Source organism: Prosopis cineraria, unplaced genomic scaffold (genome assembly GCF_029017545.1).
Source record: "Prosopis cineraria cultivar Desert tree isolate PC_DT_omini unplaced genomic scaffold, ASM2901754v1 PC3, whole genome shotgun sequence".
NCBI classification, from domain to species: domain Eukaryota; kingdom Viridiplantae; phylum Streptophyta; class Magnoliopsida; order Fabales; family Fabaceae; genus Prosopis; species Prosopis cineraria.
In genome coordinates, this window is record NW_026555334.1 from 29,639,800 (window position 1) to 29,667,285 (window position 27,486).

At 33.2% G+C, this 27,486-nt stretch overlaps 1 protein-coding gene across 1 annotated transcript; it reads left to right on the forward strand.

The window, feature by feature from the left end:
* The first annotated feature begins 22,149 nt into the window (after positions 1-22,149).
* Positions 22,150-22,695, forward strand: LOC129305507 (uncharacterized). The gene has a single exon (XM_054945517.1). It carries the CDS (start codon positions 22,150-22,152, stop codon positions 22,693-22,695), a length of 546 nt encoding a protein of 181 aa, XP_054801492.1.
* Positions 22,696-27,486: the final 4,791 nt, after the last annotated feature.

The window sequence follows — 27,486 nt, forward strand, 5'->3', positions numbered from 1 at the left end:
GGTTAGGGCAGGCATATTGGAAGCTTGTTGGGATGGTTGTGGAACACCAAAACTTCTAAATCCACCCCTCTAAACTATTCCTTAAGTCTGCAATCCTCTAATAAAAATCTTCTTACCTGATGCTGCAAAACTACTCGGGCCATAAATAGTCTTCTTGAGACTCCTTCAGAAAGGCCTAAGGAAGATGATAACCTCCTATGACTATCCTATCTCCTTTTTGCTTTTACATCCTGGCCTCTTCTTGCTACAATTCGGAGCCGATTACACATGTCACTATATGTAGTTACTCCTGATAGAGTAATATGTTGTCTATATTTAGGCCTCATCTTTTCCAAAAGCCTTTTCGCCTTCCACTTGTTATAATTCATCTCTTTCAGATAAGCAAAAAATTTTACTAGCTGATTAAACTTCTGAATAAATGATTCCTCATCAAGATCTCCCTATCAAAATACATAGAACTTAGCCTCCTTTTCATCTTTGAATGTTGGAGGAAAATAATGATCACAAAACATTTCCTTAAATTATTCCCAAGTTAGCTGACATCCATCCATTTGTCTTGTGGAATTCCACTAGTGTTTAGCATCCTCAACCAAATACACTATGGCTATAATTACCTTCTACTCAATAGTGCACGGTACCACCTCGAAGATGGTTTCAACTCTCTCTATTCATTTCTCCGCTTCTCCTTCCTTCCTAGTGCCATTAAAGGTTGGAGGGTTAAACCAAGAGAAATTCCTCCATGCTTGAATAATAGTAATCCCTTGAGTGTCTCCATACGATCTAGCCCTAAACAACCCCGGTCTACTACCGAAACCATGAGATGGTTTCAATCTGCTCTCATGAGCTTCCTCTAGTCTCCTTTGTTCCTCCTCATGACTTCTATCACAGAGTAGAGCATCGTGGTCTTAAATAATTCTTTGAATAGCTCTCATTATATCCCTCAATTCTACTAGAATTGCATCATTACCTTGGGGTCTTTGTTACTATTCCATTTGTATCTCTGGATATACCTCTAGTATAGGCCTATCAATCTTTGGTAAATTACCAGGTGGATTGCCAGCATTTTAGGTGCTTCTTCTAACCATTTTTCTCTTCTCTGAAGGAAGAAACCAAGTAAAGAAGGGAATTAGTAGGAAAATAAAGGAAATGAGATTAAAGGAAAGAGTTGTGTATATAAAGTTGCCAACTAATGAAGTAAATGCAAGGAATGCATCACAACAAACCAGATCTTGAAACTAGAGAAATTGATACCAAAATATAATTTCCACATTGATATTACCAAAATTCACCATATAATCAAAACAAACAATCATAATTAGGAGCAAAGATTGCTCTTAAGCTCACATTATATATATAAGGGTTAAAACTAATAATCTTTTAGAAATAATTGTGGAATATTTGGGATCCCATAAAAACCCTTCAAATAAGTATTTTGAGCTCAAATTTAATGATTTATAAAAGTATTGAAAGTATAGAAAAGCTTTTGGAAGCAAAACACTTGAAAACAGGGCCAAAAATGTCATTTTGAGTATTTTAGTTCATGTGCCGTGGATCGTGGTCCATGCATCATGACATGTGGCACAAAGAGGAAAATTTGGCTGCTGTACTATGCATCATTGCTTTCATACAATATGCCGCGACGCACGTGTCCATGATAGCAAAATGCTGTCATGATAACTTTTCAGGACAAATTTCGAACGCATGCTATTTTCGCATTCGATGTCTGATTGGAGTGATTCAAGCGCCCACGTGAAGCTTATTCAATAATCTAACTAATGGTATAAGTTTCATTATGATCTGACACTATATGAGAATTTTAGACACTCAAATATAAAAGTTAGTTTTTAAAGCAATTTTCAAGTATCCAAGTACCCAAAACTCAAAACATATACCATTAACCTATTTTGAGGCTTTAACCAAGTCTAATGGACCAAAATATACTAATGAAGCATTTAAACACATAAAAATATATCAAAAACAAAATTTGGCCACTTAATACCCATTTCACCCAATATGGCCAAAACACAAAATCAAAACTACATACACCATTTGGCCTCTATTGCCACATAGTACAACACACATATATTACCACCATAGATATACAACATTTCTTGCACTTGTATTAGTATTTTAGCCCATCACCATAAAAATCACCACATATCCACATCATATACAATGTTGGGCTAAAATACAAAATATTATAGTATAATACAAGTACAACCAATCAAAATGACATGTATTCCTAGTTGGCAACTTATGTTATCATCCATATAAGTTTACATACACAACTCAAAATAAAATTGGGCTTTACAATGGTAATTGTAGCAAGTATGCTAGCCCTTGCCCGATTCCTTCCCTTGGCCAGACTTACCGACAGAACCTATAAAATGATAACCATGGGGTGAGATAAAAATCTCAATAACTAAGATAATCTGCCAAGTTATAAACATACTTTAAAATAACCATAATAAACACACCATATAAAATCACCACAAGTTATATGCATGATCACTAATCATCCGATCCTTTAATACTCCCAACCAAACTGGTAGCCTATTTTACTGAACCAAACCACATGTATGGTCTTAAGCTCACCATCCATGGTAGGACTATGATAGAACACATTTGTTACCCACTTTTATTTGTCAATTAAGACCCTTTTATTAATGATTTATCACCTTCAAGTGCACACATTGTATTAGATTTTAAATTTTGCCTAATCTTCTAGATTTAGTGCATTAGGGGCATTTTGGTCTAAAAAATGAAATTTTGAAAAAATGTACAAGAAAAATTGACAAAGTCCATTTTATGTCTAGTTGATAAGTGGTGGAATTAGACTTTTAAAATTCATTTTAGCTTGGAAGTAACTAAATAAAAAGTCAACACTTTCTTAAGTGTTTTAGTTTGAGTTAGTTCTCGGTTTGCCTTTATGTGAAAATTTTTATATAATTTTTTGTAGTCTAAAACTTGGTTATTTTAATTAATTATCCCTTCTAATTATGAATTTAATTCCAGACATTAATTAGATTTTATTATATCACATGCTATTTAATTGAATTATGTGATTTATGTGACATAGGTGGTATGTGACTTAGGCATCAATTGGGCAATTGAGATCTAACACTCATCTCATTCATCTTCAACATTTTCTCTCTCTTGTTCGTAGTGTTCTTCATTTTCTCCCTTTTGTTCTTCATTTCCAACACCCTAACCTCCAATTTCAGCCACTAAACCTTCACAAAACTCATACCATTCTTCTCCTCTCTTCATTTTCATTCCATCCCTTCTATTTTCACAAGGATTAAAGCTCATTTCCATCATTCAAGAGCTATAAAGTTTGGCCTTCACAAGCAATCACTAGAGTTCTTAAATAAGATAAAGATTGGCTAATTTCTTTGGTAGAATCCTAAAGAGATAAAGATGGAGGATGAGTCTTGAGCTTTAAATTGGCTAAGTTCTTTTGTTTCCTATCCTCGTCTCTTTTTACTATATGGTTAGATTCCTTAATCTATTATTTAATCATCTTAGCTTGTAAATTCTAATTTAATTTGATGTTGATGTAAAGAGAGAGGATTATTTAATTTAATTTCTTCCTTGGACAGCCATGACTGAATTTTGCCACTCTTTGTTTGGCACATAATCTTGTGTTTTTCAATTAGTGAATTACTTGTGTTAATATTGCATAATCTTGTGGTGTTAATGCTTGTGTTGTTAAGTAGCTTGGCATAATCTTGTGGTTGCTCAATTTATGTGTTTGACCATGGCTATTGAGGGAGAATTTTGAGTAAATCACTTGGCTAATTTCTTTACCAATTGGTTAATTGAAATAGAGACTTTAATCTAAGACCTAGAGAAGTTAGCTAATTAGGTTAATTGGCTTAGGATAATTTTCTTAAGTCATGACAACTTTAGTGAAGAGGAAAGGGAAGTTAAACTTAGCCTAATCATGAGAAAATAATGAGTCTAAAATCAGCTAATCTCTAGGGTTCCATTATTGTGAAAAGGGAAGTTCATTTCACTCACTTTCACTAGCATTTTAATTACTTACACATTGGGCAATTAGTTTAGATAATTAGCTAGCTAACTAAATTCCTTCAAACTTTAGTTGATTTATTTCACTAGATAACTTTCAATTAGACTTAATGACCTAGGGTTGGCCCTATATTGCATTAGGTTATCTTTAGTTTAATTTTGAGAATAAGCGACTAATTCCTATCAGACTACCCAGCTAAGGTGTCATAAACCACCTGTGGACTGCAGGTTCCCCCTATTACAAGTAATTGGGGTGTTGTTACTCTAATACTGCATCTTATGGATGCTAAGGAGCATAATCTCCAACTCCATACCCTTTTGGATACTAAGGAGAGTAAGTCTCAAATACCACACCCTTTTTCAGGCACTAAGGAGAAATATCAGATGCACCTGACGTCCTGAGGTACCAGCAATGCCATATGGACTTAATCTCTACTAACTCCACTAAGGTAACCTCCCACCCTCTAATATTCTATATTTCACTACATATCTCCACTTGACCATGCATAAACCACTTTCTAAATAAATTTAACAAATCTTACCACTTGCTTCAAAAACATGGAATTTCACAAATCAATACTCTACTCATTTTCTAAAATAGTTAACCTTTACAAAATTTATACATATATACATAACAAATTATAGGAAAAATAACTTGAGAATAACTTATACAAAGTAATAAAAAATGTAAATTATCTAGTTACCTCGACCTTTTTGTTACTAAAAGGGTTACTCGTGGTGCTAAATCTCTTCTTGTGTCAAAAAAGTCTTCCTACAACACAATCCATATCAATAAGTACTATATGTTAATTTTTAATTAACACAAGTACTATTAGTTATCAATAACATCCCAATTCTCTTACTTCTCACTCATGTTCTCAACAAAGAGGCTTGTCAAGATTACAATTTCCTTACACAATCCCCTCAAGCCTCCTTCTCACTCTATTACAATGTAACACTTAATATCTCAACTTATCACACTTTAAAACCCTATGATCAAGCTAGAGCTTGATCCAACTTTCACCAAACAACAAAGTAGCTTCATATTACCACTTATCCAAGGTTAAGAAACTTAAATCAAGCCTTTAGAATCAATTTAAATCTTTAAAACATAGACCCATAGCTTAATCCATTCAAAGCAAATTCTCCAACTTCTAAATTCCATGGAATATGAGATGAAAAGGTAGAGGAGAAGGGTAGGAAACTTACTCAAGATTCTGAAGGCCTAATCTATCTTCAAAATACTCCCAAAATGATGCCTTAGTAGTGCCCAAAGATTTTTCCTTTGTGTTCTAGATTTCCCCCTACAAAAACTGCATTTTTCTGATGATTTTTAAAATTTAACTTGTCAGCTGTGCCATGCGTTGTAGCACATGCCACACAAGCAATAGCTCATGATGTAGAGAGTAAAAACTTACTTTTGCTCCCCCCAATGCTACCTAATTCAATCCAACTTCTATCCTAAATCAATTTAGAGCCAAATATGACCCAAAAAACTAATTAGCTACCAAAAAATATAATTAAATTAATTAATCATCTTTTTAACTAATTTATCCCTTAACTAGTCAATTTATTCTAGATTTAAAATTTTCAGATGTTACAACCTAGTCAAAAGTCACCTTTAATTGGGTGATCATAAAAGCTATGATTGAGTTTATTTTTATTCATGAAGAGAAATATGAGTAGTCAAGATAGAGTTTGTCCCTCATATTAATTGAGAGATATTATTAAGCCCCTCAATAAGTAAGACTGAGAAAATGCATGGCCATATTATAATGTAAAGGGTTTTTCCATTACTATAATCAGTTCACTCAGAGATTGAGAAAGTAATGGTTAGGTAAAAGAGAATGACAATTTCATGTCTCACACTTGACTGAAATATTACGTGACAAAAGAGATATGATATGGTTATATGATAGGTTACATCGGATCATCGATTCCTATATGAATTAGATAGTCATAATGTCTTACTAGAGGCTACTTGTGACTTGCGAGCTAGTAGCATTATTGGCCTATTGGTAACTTCATATGGGCTTATAGGGCAAACATATGAACAACCCAACTTGAACTATAATATCCAAGTTAATTGAATCTAGAATATGTCTAGATTCAATGAATATAATGCGTTTATCTAAGGTGAACAAATTATATATATATATATATGCATTTGAATATTTATCTAATAAATATTTATGGCTATATATGTTTATGAAATATAAAATTCAAAATATAATATTATATATATTTTGAAATATATCTATAGTTATGTATGTATATATATATATATATTATGTTATATTATATTGTGTTAGTCTTAAATTTAGTTTTATATGATAGATTAAATTTAATAACTAACATGATATAAGACGATATCATATCAGTTCTATAATTTGAATTTATAAGATAAATACAAATAAGATATGATGTCATAAAATTAATTTATCAGATAAATTAATTTTTATTTTCACTAGCTTAAGATATGATTTTCAAATAATTATGATTATATTTGAAAATTCAAAAAGAAAGACAAAAACCCTAATCTATATAATATAGAAAAAGGGGACATGCTTTAGAAAGGGAGAGAGAGTCTCTTGATGGCAAAACTTTAAGAGCTACGAAATCTGATTGATGAATTGACGATAGAAGCGCTAGCACACTATTTATGTGGATACTAGTATAAGGAGTCGATCTACATTGTCAACTCCTGAGTTTTGAAATACTTGAAGAAAACACATGAGAAGTGTGATGCCTAAAAGGTACACTTCTATCTACCTTAACTTAAATGAATTTGATCAGTCTGTGATCACAATTGAGATTTAAATTTTAATTTTTTGATACGCCTCTTAATCTAACAGCCTACAATAAGAAAACAAAGTTCTAATGCCTTTGGTGTTTTCGATCTATCTTGCCTTAAGCTAGTGCCTGTAAAATGTTAAAGAGAGGGGTGAGTACAATTACATAGAAACTAAGGTACATCTAATCTATATAGTTGCAAGTCAATTAATTATAGAAAAAAGCAAAGTGTTCATATATCATGCATAATGTCATAATCACATCTAAACATAGTTCAAGCCATCATAAGCTATCATAAACCATCACAAGCTATCACTATCACAAATTTAGAAAATGATGTGATAATTAATAATTATATGCATGATTAACACCTCTCTTATAACCTCCTAATACATCTGACTAAACTCATGGGCTATTAAATTAAATAGGGCTTCGTCCATATAAATAAACTACCCAAGCTTACCAATTATAAGGAGAAACCTAGCTAAAGGTAGCTATGCCCACTCTCAGAGTATGGTTTCTCCCGTTCTTGAATCCTTGGAGTGTCATTATCCTTAAGCTTGCCTCCTCAAAGAACAAGTAGAGTCAAGTTAAGTTTAAGTCCCTTAACAAATAGTGGGATAAAGGCTAGCCTTCAGTTACCAAAAGGTGGCTATACCATGTGGATCTATTTCTACTCTTCACCCTAGACAAACTTCCACCAACATAATCATGTAACTAATATGCTTGTACACATCAAACATACCCTTCATCATATTATCAAAGTCAAGGCATACCACATATCATATCTTAATCATTTCCACATGTCCATATCTTATCATTGTAGACTTATCACATTATCATACTCATTTTGTATGTTTACATTCATAAGCCTCATATTCGACAATCAACATTAACTAATATATAGAGTTCTCTACATCATCATGTACCCATTTAAATTTTAAGGTTCATTGACATATATCTCATTTAGGCACATTTGCCAACAACCTCATCATTATCCATATTTTTCCAAGCCACATATTGCATTTAAACATTTTTCAAACATGATTCATATTATAGTAATCATAGAAAGTAATATTTCACATTTACAAAAAAAGTTCTAAAACCAATTAACAAATAATTGCACAAATTAGATTTCTCTCAATTATCTCAAGCCTTTGAGAGATCAAAGCTTACCCCTCAAACACAATTTGCTTCTAAGGCTAATCTCAAGTCTAACGATGCACAAGACAATTTATATACTATTAATCATAGCAATTACCATTAATAGCATAATAATCATACTTCCAACTTTCACATCCAACACTTGACACACCCAAAATTCCCAACTTTTGAATTTAATCATAACCATTAGGGTTGTTAGAGTTAAACAACACACACGCACAAATATTATATAGAAGGCTGAAGTTGTTGAATTGTATGGACTATATCAAAAAATCATGAGGTAAAGAAAATCTAAAGGGTCCTAATAGTCATTGAATGGCGGAACCTAGGGGACAAAGCCCCCTTGAGGATAATATGGTTTTGCCACTACTCCTCAATAGTCAAAATTTTTAATTTAACTTTAATTGTTAGATGATGTTGTCGAGCTTATAAGGTCATTTTTATGACTTGGATAATTTTTTTTTGGTAACAGGGATAATTTTTTAATATCTAAATTTGTTTTATGTTATCACATAGAACATTTAAATTGTACAATCCAACCAAACACAAATGTTATGCAATGTGATAATGAAAATTAAATTCTAATAATCTTCCCTAATGTTTGTCATCATATGAAACAAGATATTTGAATCATGAAGGGATAAATTAGTAAATACAAAGAAAAACATATAAAGTCCAATTGTAATGCTTTAAATGATAAATAAAATAAAAATATCTAAAATTTGATATTTTAAATTGAAATTAATGTTGTCATGTAAAAATTAAATAACACATAGTCATATAAAATGAATAAAATTATATTTTTAAAAGAACTTTAAACCTACATAATAAAATTATGCTATCTAAACTTACATCATAAATTCAAATGACATTGTAACATCCTGAATTTCAATCCCAAAAACTAGTTGCTAATCAGGGATAATTAGTAATTAGGGGATTGATTGTGATTTGGATATTGGTTTGATAATTTATGTTGATTGGATGTTGTAATGGTAGGATTGAAAGGTAAAAAGATAGTCCAGGACAAGATACACGAGCACAAGTAAGAATTTTCTCACTGTACCATGCGTCGTGGAAGAAGCAACATGCTCCACGGCGCACCATCTAGGGATCACTTAAAGTTGACATGATCAACTCGTGAAATCAGAAGTGAAAGTGTGAAAAATGCATCTAAAGGGGTGGAGACATTCAGCTTTGCTAAGGTAAGCAATATCTAGAGCTCAGGAGTCTACTTCAATTAGTAACTTGCTGGGTAAGTATCGTGCAATCCCAAGCTTCAATTCTACCCCTTTTTCATTGAATCTCACCAATTGAGAAATCAAATCATGAAATTTTGAGGTGTTGTAATCTAAAAGAAAGGCTTAAAATGGGATATAGAATAAAAAACTAAGGTTTTATGACTAGTATGGATTTGAATGATTGACCTTTGAAGATTTAAAGCTCATTTGGCCAAAGAAAGTTAGGTTAAATGAAGAAATTGGTTGAATAAATGTGTTAGGATATTGTTATGGTCATTTAGGTAGTCTATAGGGCTAATGACTATAAATAATGAATAAGTGAATTGAAAAGGGTTCAATTGAACTATTTTAAGTGTTAAGGGATTCGATTTATCCATATTAGTGCTTGTGAAAGTATTGAGAATTGATTAAGGGGCACTATATTATATAGATGAGCACTGTTAAGTTGCTAATAAGAATCTACACCCCTGGGAGCTTATTATGATTGGTAACCCTTAGTAGCAAGGGTTAAAGGTAACTAGAGTAACCCTTTTACTTGTTTTTTTGTGAAATCATTTGCAAGTATTTTGATATAACTACGTGCATTATGTTGTGAACTGATAGAGTAGCAACATTATAAAAGTATATGCATGCGGGTGTGTGAGTGTTAATTGAAATGATTTTGAAGTGGCATGTGCATTGACATGCATTGTATCTGTGAGATATACTCTGGATTATGGTAGGGGGACACGGCTCTACCACAAGGAGGTCCAAGAAGTCCTGATGATTCCAGAGCGTAGAGCCTGACTCCATCACGACGGACCTAGGTTATTGAATGATCTATAAGGTTACCCTAAACTATGGCAGGGGGTCATGATCCTACTCTGTATAAGGCTAGAAAGTCCTGATAATCTAGAGCATAGAATTTAACTCTGCCATGATACACCTAGAAGACTACCCATATACAAAGAAATCACCTAGTTTGAGTAGTGTATGGTAGGCCCTATTCCTTGTGACTATAAGTCCTGGTCTGGCTATAGAGATTGCTTTGCTAAGGGAAACCAAGAATGCATTGCATGAGCATAACAAGATTGATGAGAATGAATTCTTGTATATGCATATGATATTGCTTTTATTAATAGATACATCACTTTAACACTTGTTTATTATTTTGCTTACTAACTTATAATTAAGGTTAGCTCTAAGTTACTAGGATGTATGCCTCACTTTATACTTTTAAACACAAGTGACGAGAGTATGTGAAGGCCAAAAAGGAAGCGAGGAAAGAGTAACTTTAGTTGGTAGTAGTATGACTACCATTGAATGAAATGGATGTATAAATTTGCTTATAGAGTTTGAGTTACCACTAGGATGCATAAGTGATTGTATGTTTAATTATGATGTGAATCTTGCTTGTATATTTATATTTATGGTGTTGCATTGTACCAAGGGTGCCCTAATGAAGGGTATGTGGGTAGGCCTAAATGCGAAACAAGCAAGTATATGTTGTACTGTATCTTGTTCCACTTGTGTATATATGTGATGATTATGTGTTGATTGTGAATTGTGTTGTTATATGAGAACTTAACACAAATGGTGAGGTATAGCTCCATTTGGAAGAGTCAAGTATATTTATGATTCCTGACCATATCATGAGGTGAAGTCTCATATGTAAGAGTCAAAGGGTTGAATGTGGAACAAGTTTAGTGTATATGTGAATATGTGTTCTATATGTGTATTTCCATATGAGATCACAATTGTGTAATATGGCTTTAAGAGGCCAAAATGAGCTATTGATGTTATATAAGTGATATGTAGTGTCAATCAGGTATATGTGGTCCTTTTAGACTTGCTTCAAGACCTAAAGTGGTCTAATAGGACAAGGAATGAGAATTAAACACTTAGGGTGAAAATTTTAAAAGAAAACGTGACTTTTGCACTCAGGTGTCTAGTTTGAGATAAGACTATCAGATTAAGTCTAAACTTATTCCATTAGCTAGTATATATGGTAAACTTCGTGTGGGGACTTGAATCACCCCAATCAGATGTTGGATGTGAAAATGGTGCACGCCAAAAGTTCATCATTTTTGCTGATAAATGATAGTAGAAATTTTGGACAGGTGCGCTGAGGTGCATAACACAGAGAAATCAGGCATGTGGCTCTATGCCACATGCCGTGGTGCATGGACTATTTTCAGCTTTGATAATGATGTGTCATATGAGTCATTTGAATGTGTTTGTGCTTTCGTTAGCCCTCTTATTTGAATATATGCTTTAAGAAGTCGGCATCCCATGATTTGAAAATAAATAAAGAGCTATTACTATGATATTTATTATTCTTGTATTGGTGATTGTGTGATGGGAATAGTAAAGCCCAGATTGAGATGAGACTTTACAGACATACCTTTTGAAAAAATGAATTTATTTAATAATTAATATTAAAAAATTGAAAACCACTCTAGCTCAAAAGTTATATTAATCATTTTTGAGCCAATTATTGAGACTAAACCATTAACAAATGTGGAATAAACAAATCAGTCCAGTTCCTCACTCTGCTTTTATGTAATGTGACTTTGTTAGTATTATAATTTTTTACGATACATGAGATGAGAATGAGACAATGCCCTTCCTCCATCATCTTCCTTCGAATTTTCTGTCATCATACTAGCCCAAATTAATTAGAAGGGAAAAGACATATTAAGAGTTAACTTTAAATTTATTTAAGACTTAAGAAAGTCACGATAAGAAAAAAAAATTAGAATGCCAAGACCTAATAAAATGAGGAGTTTAAACTGCAGCTTTCACTTTGGCCAAAATAAAAATTGCAATTTGCGTATGTTGTCAACAATAAATAAGAATGCCTTTACTCTTTCGAAATAGCCAACTCAATATTAAAAAAAAGTTTGTTAAAGAGGACCAGAGGTCTAACTTTTTTTTTAATTTAGTCTGCCACCACAAACTTTGTATTTAAGTCTGAACACTAGAATTTATTTATTTAAAAAATATATCTTATTAAGCCATCAAAGGGAAAGCTCTCCTATTGTAGACTCATAGCTTTTAACAAGGTTGGAGCTCTTGACTTTATTCAGGTGATATCACTTAAATTTTTTATTTTGTATATACTATTCTCTTATTTGAGTAACAAAGACAATTCTATTCAATAAATGGTTGGACACTTAATAATGTATTTATTTTTATTTTTCTTTTTATCATGAGAAAGGAAGATTGTGTGGATTTAAAATTAGCTACAGTTCCTAAATACAAAACTAGGATGTAAAAGTGGACTAGAGGCTAGCTTATATCAAACTTTATTGGAAGTATATAGCAATTGAGTTGGGCCATCTAGGCCTAAATAGAGAGCATAACTAGAAGGTAGATGGTCAATTTTATGATTTAATGGAACGCTTGCTTTGAAAACAGAAGGAGAAATGAGAGAAAATGAACCCATTGATTATTCTACCTTTCCTCTTCCTCTCTACTTAGTTTTAGAGTTAGGGGTTGGTTGGAAAGTTAATTTTTGGATCTTGGAAGCTTGGAATTTGAACCCATTAATTTAAATAGAGTTAATGAGAGTTGTATAAGCTATCTAAATCTAGTTTGATGGTTTTGGCGGGTTCTTGAGGTTGGATTCTCATAAATGGACAAAATTGGTAATACATGTGGTTAAAGCTTGTGGCAGCCATTAATGGTGTTTGTTAGTTATAAGAGAGTTAAATAAAGCTAATGGAAGTTAATACACCTAATGGGTATGAGCGTAAATGCAAGAAGTTGAGAGTTTTAGGTGGTTGAAGTGTTGAAATTGAAAGTGGGAAGTATGTTTATGGTGATATTAATGATGTTTGATATGAGAAATTGAGATTAATCGCCTTGTGCACCATTTAGGCTTGAGACTAGTGATAGAACACATTTTTTACCTACTTTTATTTGTCAATTGGGACTTTTATTAATGATTTATCACCTCAAAGTACACACATTGCATTAAATTTGAAATTTTGCTCTAAGTTTCTAGGTTTAGTGCACTAAGGGCATTTTGGTCAAAAAAATGAACTTTTGAGAAAATGTACAACAAAAATTGAAAAAGTTCATTTTATGTCCAGTTGATGAGTGGTGAAATTATATTTTTAAATTTAATTTTAGTTTGGGAGTAATTAAATAAAAAGTCAACATTTTCTAAAGTGTCTTTGTTTGACCTAGTTTTCAGTTTGCCTTTATGTAAAAATTTTTATATAATTTTGTGCAGCCTAGAACTTGGTTAATTTAATAAATTCTCCCTTCTAATTATGAAATTAATTCTAGAAATTAATTATATTTTATTATATCGTATGCTATTTAATTGAATTATGTGATTTATGTGACATAGGTGGCATGCGACTTGTACATCAATTAGGCAATTGAGGGCAACACTTCTTGAGGTCAAAGTTGATAGTTTTCATGTGAATTAAGCTTTATTTAGGGATTAAATCATTTTGAAAATGTGGATGACATATAAAAAATGACACACACTAGAATTATCTACCAACCAATAAGAGGTTGCCACCTTACAAGTGTGACAAGGCTCCTATTTTTATTTTAATTTCTTTTCCTTATTATTATTAAACTTTAGCTGATGGGAAATAGAATGAGCATGCCATTCAGCTCCCCAATTCAGATCTAACACTCATCTTATTCATCTTCCACATTCTCTCTCTCTTGTTCATAGTGTTCTTCATTTTCTCTCTTTTGTTCTTCATTTTCCAGCACCCTAACCTCCATTTTCATCCACCAAACCTCCAAAAACTCACACCATTCTTCTCCTCTCCCCAATTTCATCCAAACCCTTCCATTTTCACAAGGATTGAAGCTTATTTCCATCATTCAAGAGCTATGGAGTTTGGCCTTCACAAGCAATCACTAGGGTTCTTGAACATGATAAAGATTGCTAATTTCTTTAATGGAATCCTAAAGAGATGAAGATGGAGGATGAGTTTTGAGCTTGAAATTGGCTAAGTTCTTTTATTTCCTATCCTCTCTTCTTTTTACTAGATGGTTAGATTCCATAATTTATGGTTTAATCATCTTAGCTTGTAAATTCTAATTTGAATTTGATGTTGATGTAAAGAGAGAGGATTATTTAATTTAATTTCTTCCTTGGACAGCCATGACTAAATTTTTGCCACTCTTTGTTTGGCACATAATCTTGTGTTTTTCAATTAGTGAATTACTTGTGTTAATATTGCATAATCTTGTGGTGTTAATGCTTGTGTTGTTGAGTAGCTTGGCATAATCTTATATGGTTGCTTAATTTATGTGTTTGACCGTGGCTATTGAGGGAGAATTTTGAGTGAATCACTTGGCTAATTTCTTCACTAATTGGTTAATTGAACTAGGGACTTTAATCTAGAGACCTAGGGAGGTTAGCTAATTAGGGGCTAAGGATAATTTCTTAAGTTATGACAGCTTTAGTCAAGAGGAAAGAGAAGCTAAAGTTAGCTTAATCATGAGAGGATAATGAGTCCAAAATCAACTAATTTCTAGGGTTCTACTCTTATGAAAAAGGGAGTTCATTTCACTCACTTTCACTAGCATTTTAATTACTTGCACATTAGGTAATTAGTTTAGATAATTAGCTAGGTAACTAAATTCCTACAAACTTTGGTTGATTTATTTCACTAGATAACTTTAAATTAGACTTAAAACTTTTGTTTGGGAGATGACCTAAGATTGGCCCTATATTGCATTAGAGTTATCTTTTGTTTTATTTGAGGATAAGCGACTAATTCCTATCAAAATTTGACACCATTGCTGGGGAATGGTTTAGGTTTAATTCTAAGGTTGTTTAGTGCTTAATTTACATTTTTAGTGTTTCTAAAAATTTTAAAAAAATCATAAAAATTTATGTTTTGTGTTTTGTTTAGTGTTTTTGTGTGTTTTTAGTGTTTTGTTCTGTTTTGAAAAAAAAAAAGAAAAAAATTAGTGCAATTTTCGTTGGTTCGGTTTAGAGTTGAAAATACTATGTTTTTAATGTCACTATTTGAAATTAAAAAATTAACTGGGATTGAGTCTAAGGGAATTTGAACTTGAAATTTATTTTATTGAAAGCTCTATATCTAAGCTTCATTTTAAAATTATTTTGGTCAATTTTGGAATTGGGAAGTGTCCTGTCCAAATTTTACAAGCTAACAAGGTCTAGGGAGCCTTTAGAAAGGATTTCCAAAACCCTGTTGCAATTTTGAGTTAGCATATCTCCTTCTCTGTGAATCCAAATTGATTGATTCTAATCTCATTTTTCTTATTATTGTCTTATCCTTGTTTCTTGTGTTTAGAATTGTCTTCAATGTTGCCATCTTCGAGTTTGAAAGTTTGTTAGAACCTCTAAAGGTCTTCTGGACAAAATCCTATTTCTCTAGACCTATGGACCAACTTGTGAAACATTCTAGGAACGATTGGGAAGGATTTTTGTTCTAAAAGTTTTATATAATTTTCCTGTATATCTCTTGTATTTCTCATAAAAGTTTCAGGGGAATTTCTTGTGTGGATTAGCAAATAGAAAATCCACAAGTTCATTGTCTCCAGAGAGCCTACCATGCGAATTCCAAATTGCCAAAGCTTCTTGATTGAGCATTTCTAACTCTCTTTTCTACTTGTTTGGTGTTGTTTTTTATTGTTTTTTTTTCATTTTGTTGCTGTTGAGTTAATAAGAAAAAGAAAAATTATTTCTCTTACTTTGTGTGTTTTGAATTGTTTCTTCTTGATTTTGCATTTTAGTTTAGCATGTTCTTTGTTCTTAATTTTCTTGAGCATGATTAGCACATGACCCGAAGAAAACATACTTCTTTTTTTGAATTAGATCCAAAAATTGAAAGGACTATTTCTAGATTGAGAAGATCACATGCACAACCTAATTGGCATGACAATCCTTATGGCTTGTATGCTCTTTCTACTAATATTCAATTTGAAATTAAACCCTCTTTAATTATGCATTGCCTAAATTTCATGGGTTTTGGGAGAGGATTGCCATAGGTTTTTGCATACTCTCTACTTGGTTTGTGATACTATGAAGCCTATGCATATAAATGTTGATGATGTTCAAGCTAAGGCTTTTGTATTTTCTCTTGAAGGTTTAGCAAAGGAGTGGTATTTCAACTACCCTTTTTATGTGAAATTGAGCACATGGGCCAAGCTAAGAAGACTCATTTTGGATAAATTCTTTCCAAATTCTAAGGTTACCAATTTAAGGAAGCAAATCTATGGGGTCCAATAAAGAGAGGATGAGAGTCTCTATGAGTATTGAACTAGATTCCAAGGTCTTTTGCTAACTGCCCACACCATTAAATTTCTAGTGAGAATTTAGTCCCATATTTCTATGAGGGCTTGATTCCAAGAGACAAAGTTAACATTGATGCCGCTAGTGGTGGATGCTTAATTAATCTCACTTCCTTGAAGGCTTGGGAACGAATTAACAAGATGGCCTCAAGTGGTGCTCAATACTCTATAAGAAAGAAGAGGAATGTGAATATGGTGGGTTCCTCAATGCTTAATGATTCACATGTGGACTTGCTAGCTGCCAAGATTGGGAAAATGTTAGCTCCACAAATATCTCAAGTGAGCAATGTAAGTACTTCCTCAAGCACTTGTCCTTTATTCTTGTACTTTTTGTGACTCGCCCATGCATGTAGAAAGCAATTGTCTATTAAGTTTGAGCAAGTGAATGCTATCTACAATGGAAAACAATCTTATGGCGAGAGGCGAGGATAAAGAGCTTATTCTAATACTTACAACCTTCATAGAGAGACCATCATAATTTCTCTTATTCAAACCCAAATGTGGCTTTGCAAGACAATCAACAAAGAGGATCCTATCAAAACACCTTTGCCCGTGACCCTCCACCTCATTTGTCTCAAGGTAACTCTTCTCAAAGCTACAATCTAAAAAGTAATTCTCTTACACCTTCTTCTAATTCTTATGGTGATAGGAGGCTTATTCCTATTAAGAGTTCCTCTAACTCTAACTCTTCTAATGATGTGAATGTGTTACGCAAGCAATTGATTGAAATGAATTCCTTGTATAAAAACATATATGATGGCTTAGGGAACAAGGTAGAGAGTATGGGTAATAAGTGTGAGAACATGAACTCTAAAATTGGTGCCCTTACTTGTCAAATGAATATGCTTGCTAACCAATTTAGTGCAGCTAATGCTAAAGCCTCTACATTACCATCCAACACCGTTGCTAATCCTAAAGCTAATCTTAATGCTATTGAATTGAGGAGTGGCAAGGAGTTAGGAGAAAGAGTGCAAGAAGACAAAAGACAAGGAAGGTCGAGAATCGCTCTTTAATTCTTCAATTGATATTAATGTTTCTGGTTCTTCTTTTTCTCTTGATAGTGCATCTTTTTGTAAGGATGATGAGGATGAGAACATTGAGGAGATCATACGTGAGCAACCACCATCCAAGGTAGAAAAGAGGACCATGGCCAAGTTGCTTAGCAAGGAAAAAGAGGGAGAGGCTAAGCAAAGTGAAACAAGAAGGAAAGTTCTAGGACAGAAGAAGGAAAGCAAAGTCAAGAGATTGTGAAGAAGCTTCCTTTCCCATAAGCACAAGTGATCCCTAAGCAAGGAAAGGGACAATTTGATCAAGAGGTATATGATTTCTTCCATAAGATTCATGTTAATATACCCTTGATAAATGTAGTTAAGAACTTTCTTAGGTATGCCAAATTTTTAAAAGAATGTTGTACAAACAAAAGAAAATTTAGGCCTAACATAAGGGTACAATTACCCATATCTATGAGTACGATCATGAAGAATCACTAATCTTCCATGAAACCTAAGCTTCTCCACCTTATCCATGTGTTTTTCATTCTTCCTTGATCAGTTTAGAGCTGTTAAAGGTGAGAAAAGATGAAGAATGTTAAGAAAAAGCATTTAGAACCCTAAAAATATTAGTTTTTTTGCAAAGCTATACATTTCAATAACCGATGATTATGCTGCAGCATAATTCCCACTGCCACTACCACCGTTACTAAATTATGTTGTAGCATAATTTCGATATGCTGTAACATATATCTTGTCTTTTCTTCATCTTCAATCTTTACTTACATAGAGCCTTTTGAGCCTTAATCTAGATTACCCTACACATAATATAATATCGTTAATGAAAGTTTAGTTCAAGTAATCCATTCATTTCAACAAGGTATTACCAATTCTCCCTTCTCATATTCAAAAGAACTTTTATTTCTTTTTCTCAAATAATAGTCTCATTTTCTCTCAAAATTGTTTAGATGACTCCAAATTGAACCTAAAATTTTCTAAAAACATATGAAAATATTCGGAGTCATCAGGGATTGAGAAGAAATGGTCACATAAAAGAGGATGACATTTTTATGTGTAACATCTCAAAAATTTAACACAAGATTAATTAAGTTAATCAAGGAAGAATAAATAATTTTAGTTAGAGGATTATTATTGGATTTAATTTAGAATAAAATTCAAATACTAAGTTATGATTTTTTAGAAAATAGAATTATTATTATTATTATTATTATTATTATTATTATTATTATTATTATTATTATTAAAAGAGAAAAGAGAAATGAAATAAAAAAAAAGACAAGAAGAAGATTGTGAACGGATTTCATCCGTTTATCCATGTGTGTGTCGGTGTGTAATTTCATTTAAAAATAAACAAGGAGAAAACAAAAAAGAAGAAGGAAAATGATTATAAAATATAAAAAAAATGAAATGAAGGTAGGGCAGACAATTTGCATGTGTATACTAAATGAAACAAAGAGACAAATGTGAATTTTCTCATATGGGACCCACAGCTTTTTTTTTTAAAGCAACACATCTTGTTTCTTTCTTCATTTCCCATCCCTCTTCTTTTCATTTCTTCATGCACGCAGAGAGAATGGGAGAACGCGACATCACTAGTGACAGTGAAGCTGAGTTAAAAGGTAGAGCTTCATAATAGGATATTTCAGTTGAGATTTCAAGTATTCTAAGACTATGCAAGTGTCCCAAATATTTTTCTTAGTTAGTTTTTCCCTTAAGTTTCTGATTTACAGATTATGAGAAATCTAGGGTTGAAAGAGAGATAAATTTTTTATGAATAAATATTGTTATTGAGGTTGTTGGTAGTGTAATACATATCATAGAGTATTGTTTTGTTAATAGAATTGGATTTTGAGGCCTTTGAGTTTATCCCTAGATATCTATAGTAGATTTTTGATTAAGTCTGAAATATAAATTAATTTGTTGATGTTTAGATAATTATTTGGAATGAGAAATAAATTATTATGGCTATAGAATAATGGTTCTCGGCTTGAGATCAAGTTTGCAATTTTTGGATATTTTTAAGTGCGAATTTTTGGAATGAAAAGGGAAATTTTGATATTGGAAAATTATTTGATTGATGTTTATAGCCAAACTTCAATGAAATTATTGTGAAGGAGGCTATTGAACTAAGTAGATAGATTCAAACACATGAAATTAAATTTTAGAACTCAAAAGGCTAAGACTAAGGTCTTAAAAAATTGAAATAAAATAAAATAAATACTTAAGTATTGGAATATGAGTGAAAATTTTGTTCATAATATTATTGACACATTGGGATATAATTAATTGTCGATTAATTTCCTTTTGGCATAATTCAAGCTTTGGAAATTTTTTAAAAGTGTTGTAACTTGAAGGGTAACCTTTGACCACTTAAAGGTTGAGGTAACCGGAGAAAATCTATTTGATGCATTTATATGTTAATTAATTATTTATGCTTGTTAAAAAATGAATATGTGTGTGCGTGTGTGTGTATTCAAATTTTGAATTGTTGTTTGCAATACATATTGTGGTTTTGTTGAGATCCTATAATTTGTGACCTTGTTAATTGTGACATGATTTGAATAATGAGATTGAGGGTTGATGTTGATGTGCATACTCTTGATTATAAATTGTGGATTATGTATAGTGATGAATTGTACATGAACATGTTGAGTTTCATATGATGCTAATGTGATGTATGTGATAATATAAAATTGATGCAAGAGATATGATTTAAATATGATGATTCTTGATGCTTGTTGAGCAAGAAAGTTGATGAACATATGGGATAGTTGTGAATTTTATATATATATATATGAGTTTTTGAATACATTTCTCATGAGCATTATCATATGGCGAGAGTTTTCTTGAGTGAAACAGCTAGCAGTTGTGTAAAATCCATATGGTATTTGACTATTAACCGATAATTCTAAGGGTTATAGTTGCTACTTACCTTGTAAGGTACTGTAGCATTGCTCCTATTAAGGGACTTGACCCTACTGGCCTACCTGAAGTTTTAGGTAGAGCTAGTTTTTGGTTATGACACCCCATAGTGTATGATTTAGGGGAAATCGTGTTCATAAATGATAAGGTAACCCTAGTCCGATAGCCCCTCACAATATGATTAAGGCCTTGTATAGTCTTTCCACATGGACAATTCCTTTCAGTTGTTGGCCCATAAATTTCATGTCAAAAGAAATAATGGGGGATATAAGGAAGACATTGATCATGCATATTATTATTATCATGCCATTTGAGTACTTGATTTCAATATTTGAGATATGATTGTAATTGTGGAAATAAGAACGTGTGGTAAATATGCGAATAACGTATATATGGCCATTTATGCCAATTTTGTATGAATATTCAGTATTTGTGGGCAATCATGCTAATTTTGTACTCGACTTTATTCTTGAAATTATTCACATGAGTTTGATGTTAATATGATTAATGTATTCTTGATATGATTGTTTATATGGTCACCTTGATGAATTTATTTGCCACTTACATTCATGATTAATTATCATGTATTTGTATAACTTAGATGTACCTTGGTTACTGAGTTGTTATACTCACCCTTCTCATTTAATATATTACAAGAGCTAGCTTATTTGGGAAGAACAGAGGAAAGGAGCATTAGGCGAAGTGATAATAATCACTTCTGTCGGCCTTTCTCTTTATATTTTGATATGTGTATTTAGTTTATGATATTGCCAACTAGGATAATATATTCTTGACCCACTTGCATTATGGGTTTTGTGTTGGGTAGAAATGTATTTTGGGCCTTTGGGAATGTAGTTTGATGCTTGTGTTTATATTAATGTGCCAAAATATTTGTACAAGTAGAAATAGATATTATCTGCTTAAATTGAGAATTTGAATGTTGTTATGGTCTTTCTTTGCCCAGGTGGCCTGCCATCGATCCGGACCCACTTCTAGGATGAAAATCATATCAATTATGCCAAGTTAAGCTCCTCTAGCCACACACCTCATTAATTCACTAAGTATCCTAATTAAGTTAATAAATCAAGGTTAAAATTTTTTAGATATTACAAGTTTCATGTGTTCAGGCAAAGAGATTTGGATGAAGAGGAATTCATAAAGAAATTCAATTATTTATCAGCCTATTCTACCTATCTGCAACATCATAATGACACCAGGTGGAAGGTAGAATAATTTCTAAAGAAGATGTGTCTAGAGTACAGGCAGCAAATTGCTTTGTTTGATATCACTACTTATGAGGACATGTGTCATAAGTTGAGAACAGTTGTGAAGAGAGGCTGAGAAGTAGATGCTGAGAAGAAAAGGGATAGTGTGGGAAGATTTACACCTTCTTTGGGTCCATTAAGTGGCATATTGAAGAAGCCTGTGTATAACTCGAGCAACTTTGAAGCTTATGGGAAAAAGAGTTTCGGTAAAAGTTCTCAGACTCAACCAATTCAGAAAGGATCTGTACAGAGGAGTACTGGGTTCAGAATTGGGCCTTAGCAACCTTCAAGGCAAGCCTCAAACATACTAGCTCCTACTTTTAGCACTAGAAGGTCACCCCAGTGTAGTGTTTATGGCAGATTCCATGCAAGAAAATATGGTCTTGTTTCAAGTGTGGGAAGTTAGGCCATATTACCAAATATTGTTTTGAAGGTGGAGTTGAGATGGCAGAGCAACGTGCTACGATTCCAGGACGAGTGTTTGCTGTGATGAAAGAAGAGGCTAGAGCATCTTCAAACCTAATCAAAAGTATTATTTCTATCTATGGTAATAGAATTGAAGCTTTATTTGATTCAAGAGCTACACATTCATTCATTTCAAAAGAATGTGTGGATAGATTAAAGTTAGAACTGAAAGAGTTGCCTATAATAATTAAAGTGACTACGCCTTCTGGACTCTCAAGTAATACTAGCAGAGCATGTCAGAGAGTTGAGATTGTATTTGAGGATCGAGTATCTGTGATCGATCTGATTTGCATTTTCATAAAAGGGATTGATGTAATAGTTGGCACTGATTGGCTTACAGCTAATAATGCTACGCTAAACTATGCCAGGAAGTTAGTGTCTTTGCCGATGTCATTGACAAGGACTACTTCTACTGAGCAACTTAGGTTCCTATCAGTTGTGCAAGCTAAGAAGCTAATCAACCAAGGGTACAATGCCTACATAGTAGTTTGTACTGCCAGCAGTGTGTATGACAATGGTATTTAGAAGATTAGAGTGGTAAGTGACTTTCCTGAGGTGTTTTCTGAGGAGATGTCTGGATTACCTCTAGAAAGAGAAGTTAAATTCTCAATAGATTTAGTTCTTAGTACAAAACCAATTTCTAAAGCCCCATATCATATGTCACCCTCAGAATTGAATGAATTGAAGAAGCAAATTGAGGATTTGCTTGAAAAAGGATTCATCAGGCCGAGTGTATCACCCTGGGGTTCGCCAGTATTGTTTGTAAGAAAGAAGGATGGTAGTTTGCGATTGTGCATCAACTACCGATAGTTGAACAAGGTGATGATGAAGAATAAATACTCTTTACCTAGGATCAATGATCTACTAAATCAATTGGCTGGAGCCTCAGTCTTTTCTAAGATTAACTTAAGATCAGGGAATCATCAACTAAAGGTTTCTGAGAAAGATCTACCTAAGACAGCCTTTCGTACGCGTTATGGGCACTATGAGTTTCTTGTCATGCCATTTGGTCTGACCAATGCACCTACATTTTCATGGATTACATGAGTCGTATCTTTAGACCATACTTAGACCAATTTGTTGTGGTTTTCATCGATGACATTCTAGTTTATTTGAAAGATGAGGAACAACATGCCAAAAATCTTTGAATTGTCCTTCAGATTCTTAAGGATAATAAACTCTATGCCAAGCTCAATAAGTGCGAGTTTTGGCTAAAAGAAGTTAGATTTTTAGGCTATGTGGTATCAACAGATGGGATTTTTATTGATCCTCGTAAAGTTGATGCTGTATTGAAATAGGAACAACCTAGTTCAGTTACGAAAATTCAAAGTTTTTTGGGACTAGCTAAATATTATTAAAGATTTATCTGAGGTTTCTCTCAAATTGCTTCCCCATTTACAAAATTGACTCGGAAAGATCATCCTTTTATTTAGGATGACAGGTGTGAGACTGCTTTTAAAAGCTGAAAGAGAGATTAACTACTGCACCTGTGTTAATAATTTTAAATTTGAGACTACCATATGAGGTGTATACAGATGCTTCCCTAAGAGCTTTAAGTTGCGTGCTAATGTAGGATGGAAGAGTTATGGCATATTCATCATGACAACCCAGGCCACATGAAGAGAACTACCCGGCTCATGATCTAGAACTAGTAGCAGTGGTTTTTGCACTAAAGATTTGGCGTCATTATTTGTTTGGGTTAGTGTTTAGCATAGTCAGTGACTATAAGAGTCTAAAGTATCTAATAGACTAGAAGGAATTGAATATGAGACAAAGAAGATTGATGGAGTTGCTTAAAGACTATAACTTTGAGTCGAAATACCATCCGGGGAAAGCTAACGTGGTAGCTGATATGTTGAGTAGAAAGATGCTACATATAGCTAGTCTAATGATCCAAGAACACAATCTAATGGAATCTTTCATTGATTCTCAACAAGATGCACCATTGAAAGCTTTAGTTGGTGCTTATACTACTATGATTAGTAGTGATTTTTGGAAGGAATTGAGAATGGCGCAATTGGAAGATGAGTATCTTCTTAAGATTTGAGAAGAGGTTGAGTCAAATCTGGCTACAGATTTTAGCTTCAATAATGATGGATTCATAGTTTATCAGGATAGAATTTGTGTGCCTAATGATGAAGATTTGAGAAGGGTGATTCTGAATAAAGCACACTGTAACAAGTACACTATTCACCCAGGAGCTATAAAGATGTATCAAGATATTAAGCGTTATTGGTGGTGGCCAAGAATGAAAATATATGTGACAGAGTTTGTAGCTTGGTGTTTAACTTGCTAGAAAGTGAAAATTGAACATCAAGGGTGGCTGGGACACTATGCCATTAGAAATACCTAAGTAGAAATGGGATAGCATTTCCATAGATTTCATCTTTGGATTGCCAAGAACTTAATCAGGACATGATGCTATTTGGGTAATCATTGATCGATTGACTAAGTCAGCCCACTTTTTAGCTATCAGGATTAGTGATTCTCTAGAGAAGTTGGCTAAGACCTATATTCGAGAGGTTGTATGTTTACATAGAGTGCTTAAAGAAATAGTCTCTGATGAGATTTGAGATTTACATCTAGGTTCTGGAGAGTGCTACAAAGAGCCATGGGTACTACTTTGAAGTTTAGTACTGGTTCTCATCCTCAAACTGATGGACAAACAGAGCAAACCATTCATACTCCAGAAGATATGCTGTGATCTTGTGTGTTAGAGTTGCGTGGTAGTTGGGATAGCTATTTTCCATTAGCCAAATTTGCATACAGTAATAGTTATCATTCCAGGATTCAAATGGCTCCATATGAAGCTTTATACAAAAGAAAGTGTAAATCACCTTTGTGTTAGATCAAATTAAGTGAAAGAAGCATAGTAGGGCTAGATATTATAGATCAACTACTTAGAAGATTGAGTTGATACAATAGAAGTTATTAACAGCACAAAGCAAGCAAAAGAGCTATGCTGATCGAAGAAGAAGACCATTGGAGTTTTTGATAGGTGATCACATGTTTCTAAAAGTTACGCCTGTAACAAGAATTGGGAGATCAATTGGAGCCAAGAAATTGACTCCTAGATTCATGGGCCCATTCGAAGTCCTAGAGAGGATCAGACTAGTTGCTTATCGAATTGCTTTACCTCCACAGTTATTTAGGCTTCATAATGTGTTCCACGTGTCTCAACTTAAGAAGTACCAACCAGATCCTTCTCATGTAATTAAGCCTGAAGTAGAATTACAAGAAAATATAACCTATAGGACAGAACTGGAATGAATAGTGGATGTGAAAGATAAGCAATTAAGAAATAAGACTATTCGACTGGTGAAATATTTTGAAAGGGTATAACTCCTGGTAATGCGACCTGAGAGACAGAAGCTAAGATGAGACAGTTATACCCTCAGTTATTCCCCTAGGTAAGTGTGAGTTAATGGTTGTTTCAATTTTGGGGACAAAATTCTTAAAAAGGAGGGGAGAACTGTAACATCCCAAATTTCTAATCCTATGTTCATGATTGATTAGGGATGAATTAGTGATTTAATCAAGGGATTAGAGTTCTAAGTAATGAAGTAATATATTAACTCATTAAGATATTATATGAATAGATATGAGTAGAAAAGTGACGTCCTGAAGCAGAACAGGTGAGCATAAAGAGAATTTTTCTTATTGTGCCACGCGCTGTGGTGGGTGGCAAATGCGCCGCGGTATATGGAGCAAAAATCAATTTAATAAGGACATGTCCAGCTCGAAAAACAAAAGGAAGAAATGGGGGAAGAGAGTTTTGGAGTGGAGAAGACAAGCTTGTGTTAGGGCAAGCTAAATCAGGAGCAAGGACGATGTTTCTGACTCGTTACTTATTGGGTAAGTCAAATATTGCCTTAACCTCCAAATCTACCCTATTTTCTCTTAGTCTTAATCAAGGAGAAAGTGAATTTGAGAGTTTTAAGGAGTTAATTTCTTACCCGATAGTAAAAAAAAGGTTCTCTAGAGTTAAATTAGTGCTTTGTAACTGGTTAGAGTCGAAACAATGAAGTTTTAAATCTTTATATAAGAATTACCCTAATCTAGAGAGAATAGTGAGAGAAAAATTGCTAGAAAATGTTAAAGCTTGAAATGAGGGGTGATCAATGGTAATGTGCATAATCGAGTGTGAAATGTGGATATGACAGCAATTAAGTGTTTAATTGTGATATTTGGCACTTTTAGTCAATAAAGAAATTGACTCTGAATGCCAATTCTATATAGATTCTAGTGTGCGACGTACAAATTACGAGATAGGAGTTTGAATAGGGTTGAAGTCATATGGGTAACCCTTTCTCACGAATAGAAGGGTTGAGGTAACCATATAGTTTATTATACTTATTAACTATTATAACTATGTAAAAGTAAATGTCAAATATCAAATCATGAATTTATGAGTTTTAGCATGAACTTTGCATTGTGAAATGAATTTGAAAAGTTATTGATTTTTCATGAGTATATATATATATATTGTGGAAAGATGTATAAGTAGTGGAAGTTGTGAAAGAGCATGATCATAGGGGGTGGGAGTTCACCCAGGATATGTGGGATTGTCTGTGTGTGGAGATTTGTGAGTGAAAAATCTATATGGTCAGGCTGACATCATGAGACATCCGGTGCAGCATTTTATGGGCTGTTATCATAGGTAATCCGATATAGCATCGTATAGCATCTTATGGGATTGTTACCATGGGACATTCGGACAGTCTGACAACTCCCTAATGCTTGTTAGGGTGTGGTTAGGAGTTAACAACACCTCAATCACAAGTGTGTGAAGAGGGAAAATCATAGTCCGTAAGTGGGTTAGTTACCTTTGGCCGAGTATTTCTACCACCAAAAGTGAGCTCAGGTCAACAAGTGGTTGATTCAGAAGAGCCTATGGTTTCACGTCAAGGAGCTTTGGAGGATTGCTGGATAGTTGATCATGCTGTGGCAAAAAAGTGTTTACAATTTGACTTATGTGTGAAAAAGATAATCTAGTATTGATATGTGATGTGCGTGTGTGTGTGTGTAACATAATGTTTTTAGCTACTTTGACGTGGTTATTTGGAGTAATAGACATTTAATGAGCCATATTTGGTTACTGAGATTTTTATCTTACCTGTGGTTATTTACATTTTTCAGGTTCTGGTACTAGTAGGTCAAAAAGAAAGGATATAGGCTGAGCTGGCATCTCTTGCCTAAATCTTTGTAAGATATGGTGTAATGATTTGTAAATTATGAGTCAAAAGTAAATATAAATTGCCATAGGATTTGTACATGTGCATTAGTTATGCATATGGTATGCTTTTGTGATTTTGA